The 23,212-nt window shown below is 42.2% G+C and overlaps 1 protein-coding gene across 4 annotated transcripts in view; it reads right to left on the bottom strand.

Annotated features, from left to right (window-relative positions):
• The window catches only part of TARBP1 (tRNA guanosine 2 -O-methyltransferase TARBP1), a 113,953-nt gene that overhangs the window by 86,327 nt on the left and 4,414 nt on the right, over positions 1-23,212 (bottom strand). For all 4 annotated transcript variants that reach the window (XM_075596792.1, XM_075596793.1, XM_075596794.1 and 1 more), the window contains exons 3-6: positions 8,556-8,625; positions 5,625-5,773; positions 2,907-2,959; positions 1,720-1,817 (exon numbers count right to left, since the gene is read on the bottom strand). In XM_075596792.1, the coding sequence (XP_075452907.1) occupies positions 1,720-1,817; positions 2,907-2,959; positions 5,625-5,773; positions 8,556-8,625 (370 nt within the window). The remainder of the gene's footprint in view (positions 1-1,719; positions 1,818-2,906; positions 2,960-5,624; positions 5,774-8,555; positions 8,626-23,212) is intronic.

The following is a 23,212-nucleotide window of genomic DNA, read 5'->3' on the forward strand; positions in this document are numbered from 1 at the left end:
TTACCAATTAGATTGTAAGATCTTCAGAGCAAGGACTCCTTTTCCTAAATGTTACTTTTATGTCTGAAGCTCTTCTTCCCATGATGTGTTACTTGTATTATTTGTTATTTATATGATCGTCATGTGTATTACTGCTGTGAAGCGCTATGTACATTAATGGCGCTATATAAATAAAGACATACATACATCCATGCATACCCCTGGCCTACAAGATACAACACCCACTGGCTGACTTGCCACAGAAACACAGGAGAGCAGGGAGTGTAGTGTGCACAAAGAGGTGCAGCCACTGTAAGGCAGGGAGTACAAAGAGAGGGGAGGGGAGAGTGCACAGAGGAGAAGGGCATGATGGATTAGAGAGTAAAGATGGGGAAGAGGGGACAAGAGACAGAAAGGCTTTACAGGGAGTGGTGAAAACCAAGAGTAAAGTTTCATCAATAACATTTAAGATCTGCTAGATCGGCGTATGTAATGCCGGGCACAGCTAGTTCTCCATAGTTAACAGAATCTTGGGCAGCTCATTGAGACCTGTCCCATCAGCAGCCCTATTAAACAAGCCACCGCCTAATCTCCCAGTCGAAGAGAAATTGATAACTCATTCTCACAGCAGCACTGTGTTGTATAGCAGAATTATGGTTAAAACCTAGTATTTCTTACATGAATGTTATTAAATTCCAGATAGGGCATGTTATGCTCATGGAAAGGATCACTTCTTTTCTGAAGGAGGAATGTGCTACATTTTCTAGAGCCTGGGACCCATGGATTTCCTATATTAACAACCCAGGTTTTAGGGGGTCTACAACAGTTCAATGTTTTGGCTGATTCACCAGGGTGGCACATCTCACATGTAGGAGGATCTCTTATGGCCATGACAGCATTTTCCCTCCTTGGTTCTCGGGGGCAGTCATATGGGTCAGGGCTGTAATAAAACCTTTGCATGTATTGCCTAAGAAATATTGCGCCCCAAAATTATTTTATATATTATTGATGTTTCCCTTGTTTTTGTACCCTAAAATATGTCTTAAACAGTTTAAAAAAATGTTTTTATCTGAACTAAAAGTACAGGGACAAAAATGAATAACAAAACTAAATTAACTGGTAATGAGAATTTAACAATATTTTAGCTACAGTTAAAAATGTTTTCTATGTTCTCATATAACATTTTCTAGCCACTAGCAGAAAGCCATAGCAGGATTGCCTACTAAAAACACATTACAGTACATGATTTAGTCTAAAACGTAATGTAATCAACCTAGTTTGAAGCCCGTGATAAACCCTTTGTAAAACTGTTTGATTTTAACAAAAAGATGGAGGATGCACATTTTAGTCAAATTATCTGGCTGGATTGTGTAGTATATCCTCTCTTTGGATCCCAATGTATATGTTCAGAAGAGCGGTATTGCACACTTAATAATGCAGTAGCTTCCATTCACTAGAACCGCTTCTCATGTTTAGGAGGGGTCCTAGTTTGGGAATTGAACAGAGGACTTAATTTGGGAATTAGAAGAGATGCACATGACCAGTAAAATAACATTGTTTTGATGAGTTTTACGCTAGTATCATAAGGAAACAGTGTTGTAGAGGGGAAGGTCTTGTCCATCATTTCCTGATAGTTACTGACTGTTAACTTATGTTGGAACACTAAATGCTCCTTTAACCCAATGCAAGAAAAACAAGAAATAACCAATTAACGTAATTATCTACAGAAACAAGCCATACCTCTATTTTCTTCTGGAAGTGAGGACACAAAAGTGGTAAGAAAGGTCTGGAACTTTGTTCCCAAAAGAGGGCAGGATCCACTTAACTGCCCTGCAGATCTATTTGAATAAACACAAAAAAATAATATGAAATTGTGAAAAGTGTAACATTTCAAAACTGTGCTATTTTCAAATAATTTTTCAGCATATAATAGTTAAATAAATGTTTTTTTTGTATTGTGTATGTACAGCTCAATCCCGTTATAACGCGATCCGTTACAACGCGATTCCGCTTATAACACGATGCAAGCGTGGCTCCCAATTTTCATATTTATGAATACTTTATAACACGATTATTGGTATCTTAAATACTTTATTGTACAATGCATACAATTGTACATTATTTCTAATGTGATCCGCTTATAACACAATGTGATTAATTGGACCCCATGCACAGCGTTATAAGGGGGAAGAGCTGTAATATGAATAAGCATGTTTCATAAGACGTGCTGCCTCACCTGATAAGAACTACAAGCAGCGGGGGCAATCAGTCTCTTCACATAACTATTGATCACAGGTATTCAATGATTAAGAGAGTGGTTCACAACACTTGTTCCATGACTCCACTGATTACAGCACGGCATGCTGGTAGCTGTAGTTCTACTCCTCACACAATGTAATAGTTAAGAGGACCACAACATAATGTATGTGAATGTGTTTAGGGGGCTCAGAGTATTTGATCACACTTTGTGTATGCTTGATGGAATGTGCGTGTATGATTTGTCTTTTAAAGATTTTTGTCAAGCGCAATTTTACTAGATTTCACAAAGACAACTTTTTAAGCTTTGTTATTTAAGGTGAATGGAAAATAATTCACCAATTCCAAAAATCTAAGTAGTTTCAAATTATATAAGATAAATATTATCAAAAACGAAATAATACAATAAAAAGTCCCAGATTATATAGCAATGGTAAAAACAGAACCAGAAATGTGTGTTCTGAAGAGCAATACACATTAATGCTACAGCTTCTCTCATTACCAAATCCATTGGTTGTCATTAGAGCTTGACATTTTGATTCAGCAATAATGCTCCTTATATAGTAAAATTGACTTTTGCTTCCAAGTTTTAGGGAGATTTGCTAGAGAGCTTCACCAAACAAAAAGTATAAAGTCTGTATGTTGAAACAAACAATAATCTGGACGCTTACCTGCTAAAAAGGGCACTATCTGACACTGCATTCATAAGTGGTCCAATGATAAACTAGCAAAATATAAAAATATTATTAGATTATGTAGTGGGTAAAGAATTGTGAACATCTGATGTGCAGTGACTGAAAACAAATCAAACTAACAGGCATCTTAACTAAGAAAAAGTTCCTTTACTTGACATGAAAGCTGTGGAAGACTACTGAATTAATTAATTACCCATTTGTCTAATGATTCCTAGAACTCCATAAAGAAAAACATTGTTGAAAGACTCAGATGCTACAAATCTGTATCTCACCGATTTAAATTTTCACATAAATATATATATATAAAATTCTGAAATAAAATATTGTATTAAATGATAATACACTATGGGGCATGTGCTTCTGCTTTTTGGTTTTTAGATTCGTTTGGAACTTGGTTTATTCCGCTGAAGCTGCTCAGAACCCAGGATACATTTGAGCCATCTACCCTATATCCTTTTCTTATATACCTGGCATCATTTATTGATTTTTATCCTTTGATAGGTTTTATTGCATGTGCAGCTTTTTAGTGCTGATTATCTGTTTTTTTATGTATATATATTTACCTTATTTAAAATAGGAGGTCCCTTGGAACTAGCCTGTTGCACTCCAAGTTATGAGATGCTGTTAGTGCAGCTATCCCCAACAAAAACTAAAATGAGATCAAAAACTGCTGGTTCATGTTGCACTGCTCTATTTCTTTCTTTTCTTTTTTTTTTTTAAACTTTAATTGTTTTGTTGAGTTTTTAACTTGCCATGGCAACCTCTGCTGTGTTAATGTGTTGACAGCAGCAACCATTTTAACTTCCCTGAGAGCCACCTGACAAATCTTAAATACAATACCCTAACAGGAAAAGGTCAAAGTGAAAGCAATACTGGAAAAACAACCTCAGGCAGTGATGGGGTTAAATCAGTTGCACCACCTAATGTTATGAGAAAAAAAAACATTACCAATAACCTTTACAGATGGCCCGTTACGCCAACGATTACAGACATAGGAATCAGTGCATCAATAAAGCAAATCACTCACCTGATTTTTTTTTATTCTAACAAAACAGGAGTATTATCATATTATTGGATAACAATGTAAACTGCCCATATTTGAAGTTAATAATATTAGAGAGAGACATGATTAAGAAAAATGGAAACCAATTTACCTAGGGAAATATTTAATACGGCTGCTTTTTACGTTTCCAGAAGAGTAATATTTCAAATGGATTTAGGAAGGATAGGTGATGCCAAACTAACCTTATTAGTTTCTTTGAGGAAGTAAGTAGGAATTTAGACCAGGGTAATGCAGTTGATATGGTCTACTAAGATTTTGCAAAGGCTTTTGATAGTTACATAGTAGATGAGGTTGAAAAAACATACGTCCATCAAATTCAATCTATGCTAAATTTAGATGACAGATACTTTATCCTACATCCCTACTTACAGTATATTGATCCAGAGGAAGGCAAACAAAAACCCCACTGAAATATCTTTCTATGATATCTCATAAGGGGGAAAAAATCCTTCCTTACTCCAATAATTGGCAATCAGATTACTCCCATGTTTACTTATTTGGTATATCCCTGTATACCTTTCCTTTCTAAAAAGATGTCCAACCTTTTTTGAACATATCTATTGTATCTGCCATCACAGTCTCCATGGGTAATGAATTCCAGATTTTAACTGCCCTTACTGAAAATAACCCTTTCCTTTGTTGCTGGTGAAATCTCCTTTCCTCCAACCTTAAGGGATGACCAGTGTCCTTTGTACTGCCCTTGGAATGAATAATTATTTTGAAAGCTCCTTGTACTGTCCCCAAATATATTTGTATATATAGTTATCATACCCCCTCTTAGATGCCTCTTTTCTAATGTAAACAAATCTAATTTAGCTAGCCTCCCCTCATAAATCAGATTATCCATCCTCTTTATTAATTTGGTGGCTTTTCTCTGCACTTTCTCTAGTACCATAATGTCTTTTCTAAGGACTGGTGCCCTTAGAGCATCACGCCTCCCCCGGCATTCAGTTTAAATGCCTTGGGGAAGAGCGTGGGGCCTCTGTAACCACCACGCCCCCCCCTAAAAAATCTTGCGCCCCCCCTAGAAAATCTTGCGCCCTCCCAGTTTGCTCACCTGACATACGTAATGGTTTTACAGACCTGACAAGTCACACAGTTTCACCATGTGACACCCGGTTTTGACCCTCTTCACAGGGCTTTAAACTTATAGCGGCTGTGAAACGACAGTGTAAAGCCCGCTTCTAGTGACCTCCCAGCATAAATAAGATAGTAATTTAAAAAAAAGTAAATGAAATGTTTTGTAGTTCTCTAAAAAATAAATGACTGTAGGGGTGACCAATAAAAAGTACGGACCACCATACTGAGCCCTGGTCAATATTTTTGCCTGGTGCCAGCACAACAGCTGGACGTCGAGACCAGGAATAAGATAAGTTAAAAAAATAACTAATCAAATAAGTTAAAAAATTAACAAAATAGCAAATGTGTATTGCTGCTTTAAATATCCTTGCCAGTAGAAGTATGATTACACAAAACGTGTCACCGCATACAGGGTGGAGCTTGTGATGACGCAAAATGCATCACCACATAGGGGGGTGTAGCTTTAAATGGATTTTTTTTTAACAGGATTGGATGTAGTACTTAAAAAAGTATAGCGTGAGATTTAAACATGTGAAAGAGAATATTCTTACCTCTGAAAATGCTACTGATCTTGGGAGAAAACTGGCACCATATGTATCCAAAAAGTGAAGAACTCCTTCCTTTGCCAGAGTTTTGTTTTCACTCTCAAACATTCTTTTGTAAATGCACAGATGCCACAAGGGATCAAACAACCAAATCTCTGAAACAATTTGAATAAACAAAATCATTAAAAGAAAATGGATAAAATGATTATTATGATTAAAATCATTAAACATGGCATTTTTCTTGCATATTTAACCCTTAGGTGCTCTGATGACTTTCCATGAACCTCATGAAGGCTACCACTCAAAGGCCCTTGTGAGGTTCAGGGAAAGTCATGCTATTAACCCTTTGAGTGCCGGAGGGGCTGAGGCTTTCCAGAATAAGTCACATGATCGCTCCGTCACTGATGACAGAATTGAAGAGGAGGAGTCCTCCTTTCATTTCACATCATTGTAAATCATATTCTGCGTGAACGCGATCTCCTCTAGAAAAACGAGCAAGAAGCTTATGACGTAGCTAGTACATCATGAGGCCCCTGGAGTGCGAGACCCCATGATGTAGTAGCTACGTCTCAAGGACTAATGCTCATTTTCTAGTTGAAGATCTATCAGCTCCTTCCTAACCCAGCTATGTATCCCTTCTTAAGAGAGAACCATGCATGGGGAAAAAAAACAGAAGGGCACATTGCCTCTCCAGTATAGTGACAGGAAACAGCCCTGACATTTTCCTAGATCTCCCTCTCTCCCAGTTCCTTTCTCCGTCCACCGGGTGTGCTGCTGTTTTCTGTCTGCTCTTGGGTTCCTCTGTCTGTCCGTCTCCTTGTTGCTCCTGTCCTCTGTTCTTTATAGTTTCTTGTTTCTCCCTTGCCTTTGTTTTGTGTCCAGCCTCCTTATTCCCATGCTTCTGTTCCTGTTCCGTGTGGAGTCCTGTACTGATTAAAGGCCCTTGCTAGTAATCTGGTTTGTCCCTGTTTGTTTCCTGCTCCCTAGTCTAAGTTCCTGTTCCCTAGTCTCAGTTCCTGTTCCCTATTCTCAGTCCGTTCCCTAGTCTCAGTTTCTGCTCCCCTGCCCTGCTCCTGTTGCCGACGCCTGCCTGGACCCCGATGATCCTTGCTTGCTGCCTGCCACCGAACCGACTGTGACCCGAAGATTCTGCTTGCTGTGTCTGCCACCGAATCCTGCCTGTGACCCCGACGATCCTGCTTGCCGCCTGCCACCGACCTCAGCCCGTGATCCCAACTATCCATTTATTTGTGCATTTTCTCGCTGAGAAGTAATTCCCTTATAAAAAAAATAAAATAAAAAAACAAACCTTGCATTTTTCTGCAGTACCTGGTGTCACCATTTTAGACTCTCAGACTTTCATTCCCTGGACAAGGCTGGTATCTCTCTCTCTGCATTTCTGGGTGGGCCACTGCAGATTTTCAGACTTGAATTTCTAAAAACAGACTTGCTTTTGATTTCTTTGCTTGGGTACACCACTGCTGGTTCTCATGGTCCATTTCCAAAAGACAAAAGTGCTCCCTAGTCTAAGTTCCTGCTCCCTAGTTTCAGTTCCTGCTCCCCTGCCCTGTTCCTGCCTTCCTGTTTCTGACGCCTGCCTGGACCCCCACGATCCTTGCTTGAAGCCTGCCACAGAACCCTGCCTGTGACCCCGACGATCCTGCTTGCTGCCTGCCACCAAACCCTGCCTGTGACCCTGACGACCCTGCTTGCCGCCTGCCACCGACCTCAGCCAGTCACCCCAACTATCCACGCTCCCTGCTGTTCCGGCCACCGAGGTCCTACCCGCTCTATAAGTCTCCCCCGTGACATATAGAATGACATCAAATGTATCAGCTTGAGGAAGTGACCTCCTAATATGCACCTTAAAGACTTTGGCCGACCTTTACTTAGCTCCGTTAACCTACATAATGTTAACATCTGTTAATGATAATGCAGTAATCACCAAGACTGCATTAATGATAATGTAGTCATCACATCAAAAGAGGTTGACCAGGAAAAAAGCATGGCGGTATTTTGAATGGACGTTATTCTAAATTGAATGCAAATTAGCTCATTTCAACAGCCTAAATGATGTTCATTTCATATACATGAAGCTGTGTTAAGCTTAAAACCGTGAAATAATTGTTGTTATAGTATTTACGTCATACCCAACACTAGAATATCTCGAATTCAGACAATAGATTTTTGCTAGTGGTGGAGAGAGAGAGTAATTTAGTGTCTATTGACTTTAATACCTCCAAATAGATTAACCTATACACCAAATGGGAAGATAGATCTGAGATAACGCTCTCTCTCCCTCTCCTCAGCAAAAACCCTATTTCAGGTTCTGGATAGGAGTAGCGCCAGGACTTAAAAAAACATTTACATTATTTGGAGACGACGCAGTGTAATCTTCAAATAACGTTAACCCTAGTATAAATAGCTAAATTACTGTCATTATTGAGAGAGCTTAATGAAAATAATCCGTTGATTGATGCTGTAAATAGAGCTTCATCAAACTGGTCAGCAACAAAATGCAAGCCCCTCTAGAACAATGGGGTGTCTTATCTCCCTTAAGAACTAATATAATTCGTCTTTTACAATAACTAGAGATTTTTATTTATTTATTGCCGGCCTTTTCTTTGCCAACGTAACATTCAGGCTGATGATAGCTTGTTTAAGACTTTACATATATAAAAGTATTGGAAGTATTAGCACGCACAATCAATTACAAACTAAACTGAAGGCTGTTTCAACAATCTAATGAGTCTTATTCATGGTAAATATGCAAAAGGAAAAAAATGTAAGGTAGAAACCACATCTTGCATCCTTTTAAGCCCTGACCATGAACCTTTAGAAAATGGTTATATTCAGAAAAATTGCGTGTGATCGTAAGAAAAATAAATATGAATTCTGCATTATGGTAAAGTCAAGCAAAGAAAATGTATGCCTCACCTTTGTTTTCCGAAAGTGACGAGTCAAATAAGAAATTTAATTTTGGTAAAACTGGCTTGATGACATGAATCTGGAATGAAGAAATAGAAAACAGAATAATATTATTGAATATAATAAATTCAGTTCCAAATGACCTGCAGATCAGATAACTGCAGGCCTCTACAGCACAGACGTAGCTTATTGAAAATAGAAAGTATGTACTGTATGCATCAAGCTAGTTGAAATAGTATGTTCCTTTTATTGTATATCCCTCTTTAAATTTTTACACGCACGCCCTCCTTATGCATGGCGAAAACAAAAATTAAAAAGTATACCAAAATAAATAGACATCCAAAACAAAACATTTTAAAAAAAAATTGGAATTATGGATCTATCAAACATATTTACTGTAGGTTTGGTACAGTAGGTCATGCATCAGTCTACTGTCAAATTATTGTGGATATGGAATTGAAGCAAAATGTGACAGTGTGCTGACTTGCATGTAATTTCCCAGAATACCTTGCTGCAGTGGAAGCACTGTATGTTAGGACAGTGGGGCGCAAACTTTTTCCACTGCGCCCCCATGCCGGCAGTCACCTCACCCCCGCGTCCCCACTTACCTCGGCTCCGGCGTCATGACGTCGCGTTGCCATGGCGACGAGTGTGGAGCCAAGGTAAGTAAAGGTTTACAGTGGCCCTGCAGCTCCCCCGGCACTTAATTTAAGTGCCTTCGGGAAGCGCACGGGGCCTCTGTAACCCACGCGCCCCCCGCAGGCCGTCTCGCGCCCCCCTGTTTGCGCACTGCTGTGTTAGGAGATAATGGTGAAAAGCAGGGTTGCTGTCCTGTCTGAGACATGTGAATGTGCTCACAAGTGATATTTTCATTTGCTAGTGTATGATATTGATACTGGATTTTAATATGTTCAAGAGATCCAAATATCCCTAAAATGTCTAAAATTATCTTAGAAATAAGTATTTCATTTGTCCACTGACAACACATTTCAAAATTCTGGAGTAAGGTTGCTTCACAGGGGATTATTAATTAACCTGTGATAGCACCTCATTGTGTTGGACCAGGCCTCCGATTCTTAAAATCTCCTTCATCAACCAAAAATAGCAGGAGGGGACAGATTCGGAAGAACAGTTATAAGACTGTTGATTATTTGATTAAAACACTGTTCCAGTTTTTAAGACACATGGGTGTGAGAGTAGAATTTTAGATCTTAAGGAAACGTAGCCAGAGAATTTAATAAATATTATGGGGAAAAACAAGTCCAATCCCAACCCAAGTTAAGGTTCTGTCTAGAAAATGTCATGGAAGGAGATAGGATAGAACAGAAATTAAGTCTAAAAAAAGGAAGAATGGAAAAGAAAACAATGGGTACACTTGCCATAAATGTAATTCGCTTTATTAGTACTGTAAAAGGTTAAAAGGATAAAGTGCGTGGGCACGAAACAGGCATCAGATTTATCTTTTCCCTGTACAAGAATACAATAAAAGACCAATGACTATCTTTTTTATTGACACGTTGAAATTTGTGGATAAAAGTATACCAGCGCTTTAATAAGAATTGGGATTCTGTTAAGAGTTTTTAACTGTTGATAATAAAGTAAATTATTTCTATGGCAAGTGCATCCATCCTATTTTCTATTACTCTTTGTTTTGCATTATTCAATTGACGGTTGCTTCACTTTTTAAATAATATATCAAGTAAACAATGTGGGTTTTTTTATTATCACAAATCTCCTGAACTGGAAGGTGTTTTTATGACTGTCAAAAACCTAACAGTATTAGTAAATTCAAGCTGAAGGTTGTCAGAATAATTTTCCCAACTATTATTTGCTTTGCATTCCATTGAATAAATGAGATTTTGTTTTGAAAATGTATCAAGTCTGTTATGCAAGAGATTGGAAAAAATATAAAACCTAATATGTTAGTTTTTACCTAGTTCCATTGAGACTTATATGTTACATAGTAGATGAGGTTGGAAAAAAACATGTCCATTGAGTTTAGCCTATGTTAAATTTAGACAATAGATACTTATCCTATATTTGTATTTACAGTATATTGATCCAGAGGAAGGCAAACAAAAACCCAAGGGAAACATTATCCAATGATGTCTCATAAGGGGGAAAAAAATTCCTCCTGACAATAATGGCAATCAGATTTCTCCATGGACCAACATGTTTCCCATGTTTACTTATTTGGTATATCCCTGTATAGCCTTCCTTTTTAAAAAGATGTCCAACTTTTAAGATATCATTCAGTCTCCATGGGGAATGAATTCCACATTTTAACCGCCCTTACTGTAAAGACACTTTTTCTTTGTTGCTGGTGAAATCTCCTTTCCTCCAACCTTAAAGGGTGTCCCTGTGTGCTCTGTACTGCCCGTGGGATGAATAGTTCTAAAGAAAGCTCCTTGTATACACCCTAAATATATTTTTAAATAGTTATCATATCCCATTGACGGTTGCTTCACTTTTTAAATAATATATCAAGTAAACAATGTGGGTTTTTTTATTATCACAAATCTCCTGAACTGGAAGGTGTTTTTATGACTGTCAAAAACCTAACAGTATTAGTAAATTCAAGCTGAAGGTTGTCAGAATAATTTTCCCAACTATTATTTGCTTTGCATTCCATTGAATAAATGAGATTTTGTTTTGAAAATGTATCAAGTCTGTTATGCAAGAGATTGGAAAAAATATAAAACCTAATATGTTAGTTTTTACCTAGTTCCATTGAGACTTATATGTTACATAGTAGATGAGGTTGGAAAAAAACATGTCCATTGAGTTTAGCCTATGTTAAATTTAGACAATAGATACTTATCCTATATTTGTATTTACAGTATATTGATCCAGAGGAAGGCAAACAAAAACCCAAGGGAAACATTATCCAATGATGTCTCATAAGGGGGAAAAAAATTCCTCCTGACAATAATGGCAATCAGATTTCTCCATGGACCAACATGTTTCCCATGTTTACTTATTTGGTATATCCCTGTATAGCCTTCCTTTTTAAAAAGATGTCCAACTTTTAAGATATCATTCAGTCTCCATGGGGAATGAATTCCACATTTTAACCGCCCTTACTGTAAAGACACTTTTTCTTTGTTGCTGGTGAAATCTCCTTTCCTCCAACCTTAAAGGGTGTCCCTGTGTGCTCTGTACTGCCCGTGGGATGAATAGTTCTAAAGAAAGCTCCTTGTATACACCCTAAATATATTTTTAAATAGTTATCATATCCCATCTTAAGACGCCTTTTTTTCCCTAAAATCCAATTTAGCTAGCCTCTCCTCAAATCAGATGTTCAATCCCCTATTAATTTTGTGGATCTTCCTATACTTTCTCTAGTTTCATTTTTATGGAGTGGTACCCAAAACTGTACTGCATATTTGTGTAATCGTACTAATGATTTATACAGTGGAATTATTATGCTTTCTGTTTCCATCCATACACTCTTTAATGCCAGATAAGATCTTCTCTTTGCAGCTACCGCATGACATTGGCCACTATTACTATGCCTGCAGTACACAATCCTTCTCCATTAAGAACTGACCTAATTTTGCTCCATTTAACTTGTAAGTAGCCTATTTATCCTTGTTTCCCAAATGCATAACCATTTGCAGTCTATCCACGCCCTTCTGGAGAGAAATGACATCCTGCTGGGGGACCCAGTACTGATCCTTGCGATACTCCACTTACAACTTTAGCCAAACCTTAGAAGGTTCCATGTATGACAACTCTCTGTTGTCTATCCTTCAACATGTGTTATAGCTTAGTCTTTCAACTATAAATTAAATAATCTAGGTCATTAAAAAGATTGTGGAGTAGATCACAGGTCTAGAGTTAGCAACTGCAAATATAGAAATTGTATTTTTTATTCTACATTTAAGTCTTGTTTGTAGTTTAAGACAAATCTTGATACTAGGGATTCCATTAAAACGGTAAAAAATACAAAGGAGCAGGGCTGCCCTTTCCGAAGCCACCTTTCATTTAAACATAGACATGTTAGTCCACATTCATAGGGTAGTTTGATTAACTAGTATGGGATCTTGACATCCATTATTTTATTTATTTATAAAATGTTTTACCAGGATATTGAAATACCTCTCGTTTTCAAGTATGTCCTGGGCACAATTATGACGACAATACATGGCTACATTAAATGTTATACGGTACCTTATATTTAAAGACATTGTGTGAACAGTTAAAGATAATAATATGTTACAGGTATATGTAACAGTTACAGACCAGATTAAAGTGTGAGACAGCTTTAGAATTGAAAGAACTTAGACTGGTGGCAGATTTGAGAGTCTCAGGGCTCGGTCCCACTGCGTCCGGTGGTGCATGCGGCCGCGTGCGCCACCAGCCCCTTACCTGCAATCCATTGGTCCCCGCTGCCTCCTCCCTCCGTGGCTCACTACGTGCTGTGACGCGTCAGCCGGCCAGCGCTACCAGAAGGTGGTGTTCTGGAGCGTTGACGCGTCACGTGGTGCACGTATGAGCCAATGAGGAGGTGAGCTCGTAGGGAGACGGTCTGTTTTTTTTTTTTGCCGGCTTTTTGACTCTCTCTGCAGTGTAAGCAGATGCACGGGATGGGAGAACCCCTGGCAATGAGGAGAGGAGGAGGGGAGGCTTCGGGGAGCGGGACATGTATTTACACTGTCCTCACACTCATTTACATGCAGGGCCTGGGGGACGGGGCTTCAGGGCAAATTGAGTGGGGAGAGGTGGACAGGACGGGACTTTACAGCACCCGATTAAACTGGAGATATGTCACTCCAGCACACGGACACTCGTCATGGCCCCGCCCACCCGACCCGTTTGGTCACGCCCCCCCGCTCCGAAAAAAGTTTCCTGCAGACCGCAGATCGCGGTGCAGTGAGTTGCACGCGCCGCCGGCAAGCAAGATAGCCGTGCGGACGCGTGCAACGGGGCCTTAGCCTCAGGTAGATTGTTCCAGTTGTGAGGTGCACGGTAAGAGGAGTGGCCAGATTCTTTGTTGAACCTTCGGAAAAAGTCAGAAAGACCAAAGGCTTGGAGAGGTAGATTCATAAGTTCTTATTTTACCCTATGAGATACATCCACTTTATCCAGGCTTAAAAACATCATCAATACAGTGACAGTTGTTTATGGTACAAACGAAATATATTATCATGCAAGTCCTGCTTGATGTTTACCCTCTAGGAAAAAATTCTATCCGACGTGAAGAGTTAACATTCATAAAATAGACCAGATTAAGATTCAATGGAAAGTGATCTCTTCATCAGTGTATACTACAGTATGTGGGTCTAAATCCACATTACTCCCTCTATCTTTAAAAGTAGATGTTTCCATGTTTCCATGTCTAAAAGGCAGCTGTACATTCCATAAGAAGTTTGAGTCTTCACTCACTGTTATCTACATTATAAACAAGGGGAATATTGAAATGTTTTACCTAAAGTTGTAAATCAGTGTGAATATTAAGTTTCCGCCCAAAGTGAGTAAGCTTTGCTAAATGAGGTTAACATCTGTCACTTAAAAATGCTCTCTTGTACTTTTGAAGCACAACCAGTGCGGGTGCACACTTTATAAAAATGTTTCTGAATAAATGCAAAACTGGCACTTCAGGTAGTTGAGGTTATTTATATATTGAAGGGTAAGTGTGCATGTATATTTTTTTATTTATATAGCTCCAACATTGTATGCTAGACTTTACAAAACAAACATCACAAGAAAATATAATACAATAAGTGCATCAAACCTTAAAGCATACAATCCTAAAAGTAATCCTTGCCCAGGGGTCTTACAATCTAAGAGGAGTCGGGAATTACAATAAGTATGGTGAATGCCGGTACAGGGAGGAGCCATGACTGCAGACTTTGTACATGTGTATACATATGCACACAGAAAAATCTTGGGTGCCTGGTCGCCTAAGCGCCTAAGCGCCTAACAATCCACTCCTGGCGCTCGTGTTTTATGCTGCTGCTTGTCATTTGATCTCCCTTCTCTTCAGAGGCTTCTGAGAGTTGCAGAACTGCACTTCTTCCAGTAGTATAGTATTTAGATAGATTAACTACAAGTCCCAGAATACCATGGCATCATCCAGGGATCAGCCAATCAGTGCAGAGCTTTAGTAACTGCACCTCTTCCCACATATGGCTGCAGCAACTTATGATCTTACCTGTTATAATTCACATTAAATATATTGTAACACTAAAATAGAGCAGCTATCGTAAATTTGAAGTCAGATCCCAGTGTTATATATAGCGATACATATAGTGTATACACACACACACACACACACACACACACACACACACACACACACACACACACACACACCAGATATTAGTCAGATAATTGACACTATTTTCTCTCCCTCTCTGTAGATAATTGCAATATACATTTACACGCCCGGGGCAAGTGGATTTAACCTCTGGGCGAGTAAATATTGGCCCAAGCAGCACACGTGTTTGTTTTTTTAAATTTCCCCTGCTCGCGCTGAAATTTCCCCTGCTCGTGCTGCTGTTTGTCCCCCGCTCGAGCTGGACAAAAAAAAAAAAAAAAAAAAAAGCTGGAGGCGGGTTCACGTTGTTGGGGGAGATTACCCCGCTTCCAGCTCTCTGAGCAGTGTCCTCCCTCGCCTCTCAGCAATACTTTCCCTCCTCTCATTGGCGCTTTCACTCCTCCCCCTTCCGGCAGCCAGCCCCTTCCGCGCCTGTCTGCCACAGGCCCCTGCAGGGCCATCTGTCGCCGCCCCCCCCCCACCATCGGGCCATCCGCCCCCCTCCTTGGGCCATCTGTCGCCCCCTCTCCCATCGGGCCATCCGCCGCCCCCTTCCCATCGGGCCATCCGCCGCCCCCTTCCCATCGGGCCATCCGCCCCCCCCCCTTCCCATCGGGCCATCCGCCCCCCCCCTTCCCATCGGGCCATCCGCCCCCCCCCCTTCCCATCGGGCCATCCGCCCCCCCCTTCCCATCGGGCCATCCGCCCCCCCCCTTCCCATCGGGCCATCCGCCCCCCCTCTTCCCATCGGGCCATCCGCCCCCCCCTTCCCATCGGGCCATCCGCCCCCCCCCTTCCCATCGGGCCATCCGCCCCCCCTTCCCATCGGGCCATCCGCCCCCCCCCTTCCCATCGGGCCATCCGCCCCCCCTTCCCATCGGGCCATCCGCCCCCCCCCTTCCCATCGGGCCATCCGCCCCCCCCCTTCCCATCGGGCCATCCGCCCCCCCCTTCCCATCGGGCCATCCGCCCCCCCCCTTCCCATCGGGCCATCCGCCCCCCCCCTTCCCATCGGGCCATCCGCCCCCCCCTTCCCATCGGGCCATCCGCCCCCCCCCCCTTCCCATCGGGCCATCCGCCCCCCCCTTCCCATCGGGCCATCTGCCTCCCCCTTCCCATCGGGCCATCCGCCGCCGGGCCCATCATGTTGGGCCAGAGCGTCCGCAGGTCCCACTACGGGGAGGGCCCAGGCCAGGTAACAAGTGTGCCCTGGGGGGGAGGTGGGACATCGCCGCAGCTCGTGCTCTTTACGGGTGCAGTGAGGCTCAGGGCAGCCCTGTCATGTATGGGGGCTGGGAGGCCTCATGATGTCCCTGGGGCGGCCCCGGCCTTGTCTGTGTGGGGGTTGGGAAGCCTCGCTTTGGGGTTCCCGGTGGGGCTGCGCTGATGTAACGCTGCAGTTACCCACCCACAACTCACCCACCCTCCCACTCACTCACCCCCCCTACTCCCTCCCACCTACTCCCACCCCACCCCCTCACCTACTCACCCCCCACCTACTCACCCTCCCACCCAGTCACCCTCCCATCCCCTACTCACCCTCCCATCCCCTACTCACACACTCACCCGACTAGTCACACACTCACCCACCCGACTAGTCACACACTCGCTTCTTAGTAGCAATTTACGCCTTTTTTTTAAAGTGGGGGCGGGGCTAGGTGGCAAGTAGATTTTTGGGTGATTTGTCGAACACTGGCAATATATATTGCAATGTAATATTTACATATGACAATACTGTACAAAACACAATGATAACTCCTTCCTTGATATATTGAACACACACAGATTGTATCTGGCAAGAAAACATTAAAGAGATTATTAATTGTGGTGCTGTCTCCATTGAATAGTAAATGAGAATAAGAAAAAGACATACAGTAACAATATATTGGACTACTTACGTGTGTACACACACGCACACACACACATCTATGCATCACGGTGTATGTAACAGATGCACACAGTTGCCAACAGGGGGGGGGATTAATGATGATATTAAGAAATTTATCACGATAGCTTCAGTAAAATAAAAGTCTGAAAATGTTCTAGTGAATCTAAATAAAATGTTCTTTAAAAAAAAGTACTGTATATATATTTTTTTACATTTACTAGAACAAAGGGTTTTACTAGATGGGTTTCTTTCCCAAACCATTTCCATGGCTGCACTTCACCTTTCTACACTGCACCCATACCCTAAAATCCCCCTCAACCCATCATTATCTGTGACAGTGAGGGGGTAACCAGGCCATCAATAAAGGTATTATGCCCAGCTGGTTACCTCTGAGCCATATTTGGGCGTTTAGAGTGTCAGCTCTTGAACCCATTGTTTGTACATGCAATGTATGTGATTGCGCGACAATAAAGAATGTATATGTGTTTTACCTTTCATGGGGTGCTAGCAAGCAGAGATTGCTAGGCTATGAGTTTCAGTGGGGATTTTGCGGTGAAAGTCTTAGATTGTGCCTAGATAGTTGGGGTCCAGAGTTGCAGGGCACCCCAATAATGTACCCGGGAGTCAGGTCAGGCAGCCCGGATACATGTAGGCACAAGGCTCCGGTCAAAATCCTACTCTGGAAATGCTTCTGCGACTCACCGCTAGGACTCCCTGTTTCAGAACAGACCAGAGAGGTAAGCAGGACACAGGGGTGTAAGGTATTCCCAGAACGGTACCGGGGTACCCCCAGTAACCAAGGGATCCCCAGTTCAATGCCCGGTTACCCAGAACTAGTATAGAGGTTCTGGGGGTACTCGAACCATATATAAGGTTGCAAGTTTTTATGAAACCTAAGTTCGGTTTTCAAAGGGATTGAGATACAGCCATGAGAATGAACCTAAGTGTTTTTTTTATTCTACTCATAGGACTTTGAAAAATATAGCCCTGAAAATGAACCTAAAGCGTTTTTTCATTCTACCTTGGGACTTTGAAACAAAATATACTTTCCCATATTTTTTCTTAGTGTTTAATAGTACATATGCATGCGTACGGTATTATGAGCTTGATATGCAATAATAAATAGAAATTGGTAGCAAGACTGTATTCCAGGTCCATGGTTCCGACAGACCATGTGGCTACCAAGCTTGGTGCAACCAAGTCTGTTCGGGTCCCAGACATGAAAGCCTCCGAGGTTACTAAGGTGACAGCCATTTGGGCAGCGGAGTTAGGCTGCGCTTATAGTGCTGTCGACGTCACCTAAAAACAAAAGCATTGTTGCCGTCGCATGTGCTGATAGTAAGTGCGACGCGACGGCAGCAACCAAAAATTTGGAAGCCGATAAAATGTGATTTTTCAGAGGCTGTTGCCACGTGACAGCCTCTGAACCAAATCAATGGCCAGGTCGCCAAAAGTTAATTTATAACTTTCGCAGATGGCGACAGCGACGTCATCCGTCGCGCGCACTATAAGCACGGCCTTAGCCTCAAGTACTCATGTCTCGGGATGAATGGAAGTCATCGGACTACCATTTGCCCAGACTTTGAGGAGCCTAACTCCGTAGGTGGTTTCTGACCGACAGGTGGCAGTGGTGCCAAGTTGGCGCATGCCCTTGTCAGAATCCGAACCTGTGCTTGCCGGCTTAGATAGACTCAACGCTCTGATTGGCTGGTAGAATTTCTCCCACGCTCGGATTGACTGGAGTATTTCATGAATGAAGCTGAAATACTATAAGAAAGCCAGCAGCCAATCCAGTCTAGAGATTCACTCAGATTCTAAGCGCCAAGAAAGCAGCAGCAAATTCTAAATCACCAAAAGATACTCTTGGGAGAAATAGCAGCGACCCGGCTTCAGAAATGTCAAGGTTGCGGCTGGGATTGCAAGCTGAAAAGAGTACCAGAATGTTTGGTACTATCTCCCGGTCAAGGGATTTCGGCATTTCCGGAGCGGATACAGCGATGGAGTCAGGAACTTCATGCTGATTTGAGTTCCAGGACAGCCCGGTCAACCTAAAGACTTTGTTTTACCTCTTATTTCACTCAGGAAAGTCTAGATTTGTGGCCCAGACCCCCAAGAAAGTGTGTTTCTTCTGTATTTTGTAACCCACTGTGTGTACTTCTGTTTCTATGGAACAAAATGACAATTTGTTTTACTATCTTGTTTTGCTGTGAATGATCCCGGTAAAAAGGTGTAAATACCTGGTCTCCTGTGACACTATCACAATATAAAATGTAACTAATATATTAAACAGATTTTTTGACAAGAATTGTCGAAAATCAGTTTTGATTCATTTTTAACATTTTCATACAGGGTGAGAGTGATGGGATGAGGATTTTAGGGTGATTGAAGCAGTGTAGGTGAGAAATGGTGAAATGCAGGCATGGCAAGGTGGAGTTAAAGGGCCCAGCAAGGAGAGAGGAAGGGGGTTAAGTGTCCATGGGGCGAGAGGGAGGAAGGGGTGAAGTGCCCATGGGGTGAGAGAGGAAGGGATTAGGTCCCGGGAGGGATGATTTAAGGGTCCCAGGGGGAGGAGAGAAGGGGTTAAGAGTCCAACTCCTAGGGGGGGGAGAGGGGTGGACTGGGTTGTGTCCCAGGGATGAGAGGAAGGGGTCAAGTGCCCCAGAAATAAGAGAGCACATGGTCTAAGGGTTAAAGTGTCCCAGGGAGAGTGGGGAAATGTTGCTATACTAAAAGGAAAGTGAGGAGAGGAGTTCCTACCTTTCCCTGCTGCAGCACAACTGCTCTCCCATGTTGCCTAAAGCACCTCACCCTCCGAGTCAGCATTCAGAAGCAGGAAGGGAGGGGGACTCGAGGAAAGAGGCAGCGGCAGCTTCAAAGCTGCACCGCTTACCATCGGTATCCTGTAATATTGCGATAATAGATAATCTTCCATATCAGCACTCCGGGAGATGATGTTATCGCAATATTGCCATTACACCCAATCTCTCCCCTCCCCCCTACTTTTTTCGCCATCAAATTTTGAGAGATAAGGAGATAAGATACAGATACGAGAAGACAAAAAAAACCAAAGCAAACCAGGGGTGAATGTAAAGAAAAACAATTTTAAAAATCACATATCACGTTTCCTGCATTGGTCTAAGACCCTGGTGCCTGATTTAAAAGGAAATATCACTAATGGATTTCGGATTCCCATTGTGGAACTCCAGCCACTGTTTATATAGTGTAAGTTTGGATATTATGTGATTTTAAATTTTTTCTTTACATTCATCTTTGGTGTAATTTGTCTTTTGTCTTCTCGTTTTGAGATCCGGTCTGGGTCTGCCTCGGCGAGTGAGTGGAACACTCAATTAAGTCAAGGCTGCAAAAGGGGAACTGTAAGGATCAGTTTAGATTTTGAACCCACATCACTGTGAAGAGGATAGCGCACATGGAACTGCCTTATTTGCATACATACATGAAACAATGTATTTTTACCACAAGTTCAGAAGACCCCCAACTACAATTTGGAGAACTCAAAGTAAGAATGTGGACATGTCACAGGAGACCAGGTATTTACACCTTTTTACCGGGATCATTCACTGAGAAAAACAAGTTAGTAAAACAAATTGTCATTTATTCCCTAGAAACAGATTTACAACAAAGTGGATTACAAAATACAAAAGAAATCACACTTACAGGGGTCTAGGCTAAAAAAAAAAAAAGTAGACTTTGCTGGGTGAAAAAAGAGGTAAAACCAAGTCTTTAAGTTGACCGGGACTTGTCCCGAAAAGTCCTGGAAATCAAATAGGCATGAAGTTCCCGACGCCACCCTGTGTCTGCTCCGGAGCTTCCAAAATCCCTTGACCAGGAGATAGTACCAAATGTCCTGGTACTCTTTTCGCCAGGCAATACCAGCCGCGACCGCTATGTTCTATTTTCAGAACTTAGACTTAGAAAATGTCTTGCCTTGAAATTTCTGAAGCCGTCTCGCTGCTATTTTTTGGCGATTTCGAATTTGCCGCTGCCGTCCTGGCGCTTAGAATCTCAGTGAATCTCTCGTCCGGATTGGCTGAGGGTTTCTTATAGTATTTCAGAATTCATTCATGAAATACTCCAGCCAATTCCGAGCGTGGGAAGAATCCTACCAGAGCACTGTCCGTCTATCTAGGCCGGCAAGCTCGAATTTGGATTCTGACAAGGGCATGCGTCAACTTGGCACTTCTGCCACTTGTCAGCCAGAAGCCACCCGCGGAGCTGACTCCTCAAAGTCTGGGGCTGGAGTACTTGAGGCTAACTCAACTGCCCAAATGGCTTTCACACCTTAGTAACCTCGGAGGCTTTCATGTCCGGGACCCGAGCAGACTTGGTGGCACCAAGCTTGGTTGTCACATGGTCTCTCGGAACCATGGACCTGGAAGTCCGCAGCTCTTAATACTGTGCATAAGCATATATGTAAGCTCTTCGGGGCAGGGATTTCCTCTCCCATTGTCTGATTTTTGCTGCACTTATTGTATTTTTAAAATTCCCTGTACTATATTCTTTGTGAAGCGCTGAGTACACTTTTGGCGCTATATAAATAAAGACATACAATATACCATTAAAACACCATGTAATAAAATATACTTTTCACATATTTTTTCTAAATCCTTTGGGTAAAATGAAAAAACGTGCCAGTTCATTCTCACGGCTGTTTCTCTATCTAACTAAAAACCGGACTTAGGTTTCTTAAAAACCCTTGCAAACCTCATATATGGTTGGAGTACCGCCTGGTTCTGGGTAACCGGGCATTGAACTGGGGATCCCTCGGTTACTGGGGGTACCCTGGTACCAGTCGGGGGATACTTTTCAACGCTGTACCCCGCTTACCTTTCTGGTCTGAAGCAGGGAGTCCTAGCGGTGAATCACAAAAGCGTTTCTAGAACAGAATTTTGACCGGAGCCTTGTGCCTACATGTATCCGGGCTCCCTGACCTGACTCCCGGGTAAATTTTTGGGTTGGCCCGAAACTCTGGACCCCGACTATCTAGGCACAATTTGATAAGATTTTCTCCGCAAAATCCCCCCTGAAACTCCTGGGATGGTAAAACACAAAAATTCTTTATTGTCGCACAATTACATACATTGCAGATAGAATTAACAGGTTCAAGAGCTGACACTCTAAAACCCCAAATATGGATCAGAGGTAACCAGCCGGGCATAATACCTTTATTGATGGCCTGGCTACCCCCTCACCGTCACAGGACCACCATATGAATCTCAGCAAGCGCAAAGTTATATTCAATATTGCCCAGTAACCATCAATGAGTGGGACCCTTTAGAATGAAATCAATAGGAAAAAGACAGGATGAAACTTTCAAGGGAACTTGCACTGTGCAACAAGAGGAAAGTGTTTGACCAGTGTATTCTGTTTGTGCTCACATATTAATGTGAAACCTGGACTGTGAATACGAAGATAATACATAAGCTTAATACGAGAGGTGCGTGAACTGGGGGGCATTGCGCTTACAGAGGCCCCACACTCTTCCCCACAACTCTCCGTCGGCTTCTGGTGACGTGTCGCCATGACAGTGCAGAGTCAAATGGCAAAGCGTTGCCAAGGCAACGTGATGTCACATGGCATTGTGATGTCAAATTATGCCACAGAAAAGGTAAGAAGGGAGGGAGAGAGTAAAAAAGAGAGCAGGATGGGGAGCACAAACAAAAACATTTGTGCATCCCTGCTTTAGACAACTCAAAGTATGGAGATATGTATGCTGGGTATTACCAGAAGAAACAAGAAAAAAAAGACTGAATGGGTACATCACAATAGAGAAGAAATAAAATGGCATGTGCCAGAGATATCGCAAGAACAAATTACGATTGTTGGACAAAAAGGTGAAAAACTACGAGCAAAAAAAAAAAAAAAATGAAGCTAACGACCAAAAGTTAGATGAAAGAATGAAATTAAACTTTGTTGGAGGAACAAGACAGGCTTGCAACCGCAGTACCTGGAAGCAGGGGAAAGCTGGCCAGGAGGGCAAAGTGGAAATCCCACCCTCCCCCAGTCAGAATTGAACAATTCAGGTTAGAGGAGAGGAGAAGGATCTCTGTGCAGCGGCTCTCGGACTCCAGCCATTAGGTTACGCTGCAGAGCTCACTTCGCAGTTCCTCCTCTCCTGGGTTGTCTCCTCTCCTGTACAATGGGAAGGTAAGTGTATGCATGTGTGTATGTATGTGCGTATATATGGTTTGTGTGCAGAGATGTATAAGTAATGCGTGTGTCTATACGTAGATGTGTGTACAGATGTACATTTATTTGTGAGTGTATATTCATGTAAGAACAAATAAAAATTAAACATACACACAGTATAGTGTGTGTATGTCATAGTCTGCAGCAGGAATGCACAAGCTGGGGGGATGAAACATTTTCTAAGGGGGTGGGGAAGGCCCTTACAGACACCCTGCACGCTTCCTCAACATTTAAAATGAAATGCCGGGGGAGAATGTGAGGCCTCTGTAAGGCCTCGGCCAGGCTCCCTGCTTGCTCGCTGAGGCGCGC

Source organism: Ascaphus truei, chromosome 4 (assembly GCF_040206685.1).
Source record: "Ascaphus truei isolate aAscTru1 chromosome 4, aAscTru1.hap1, whole genome shotgun sequence".
Classification (NCBI taxonomy): domain Eukaryota; kingdom Metazoa; phylum Chordata; class Amphibia; order Anura; family Ascaphidae; genus Ascaphus; species Ascaphus truei.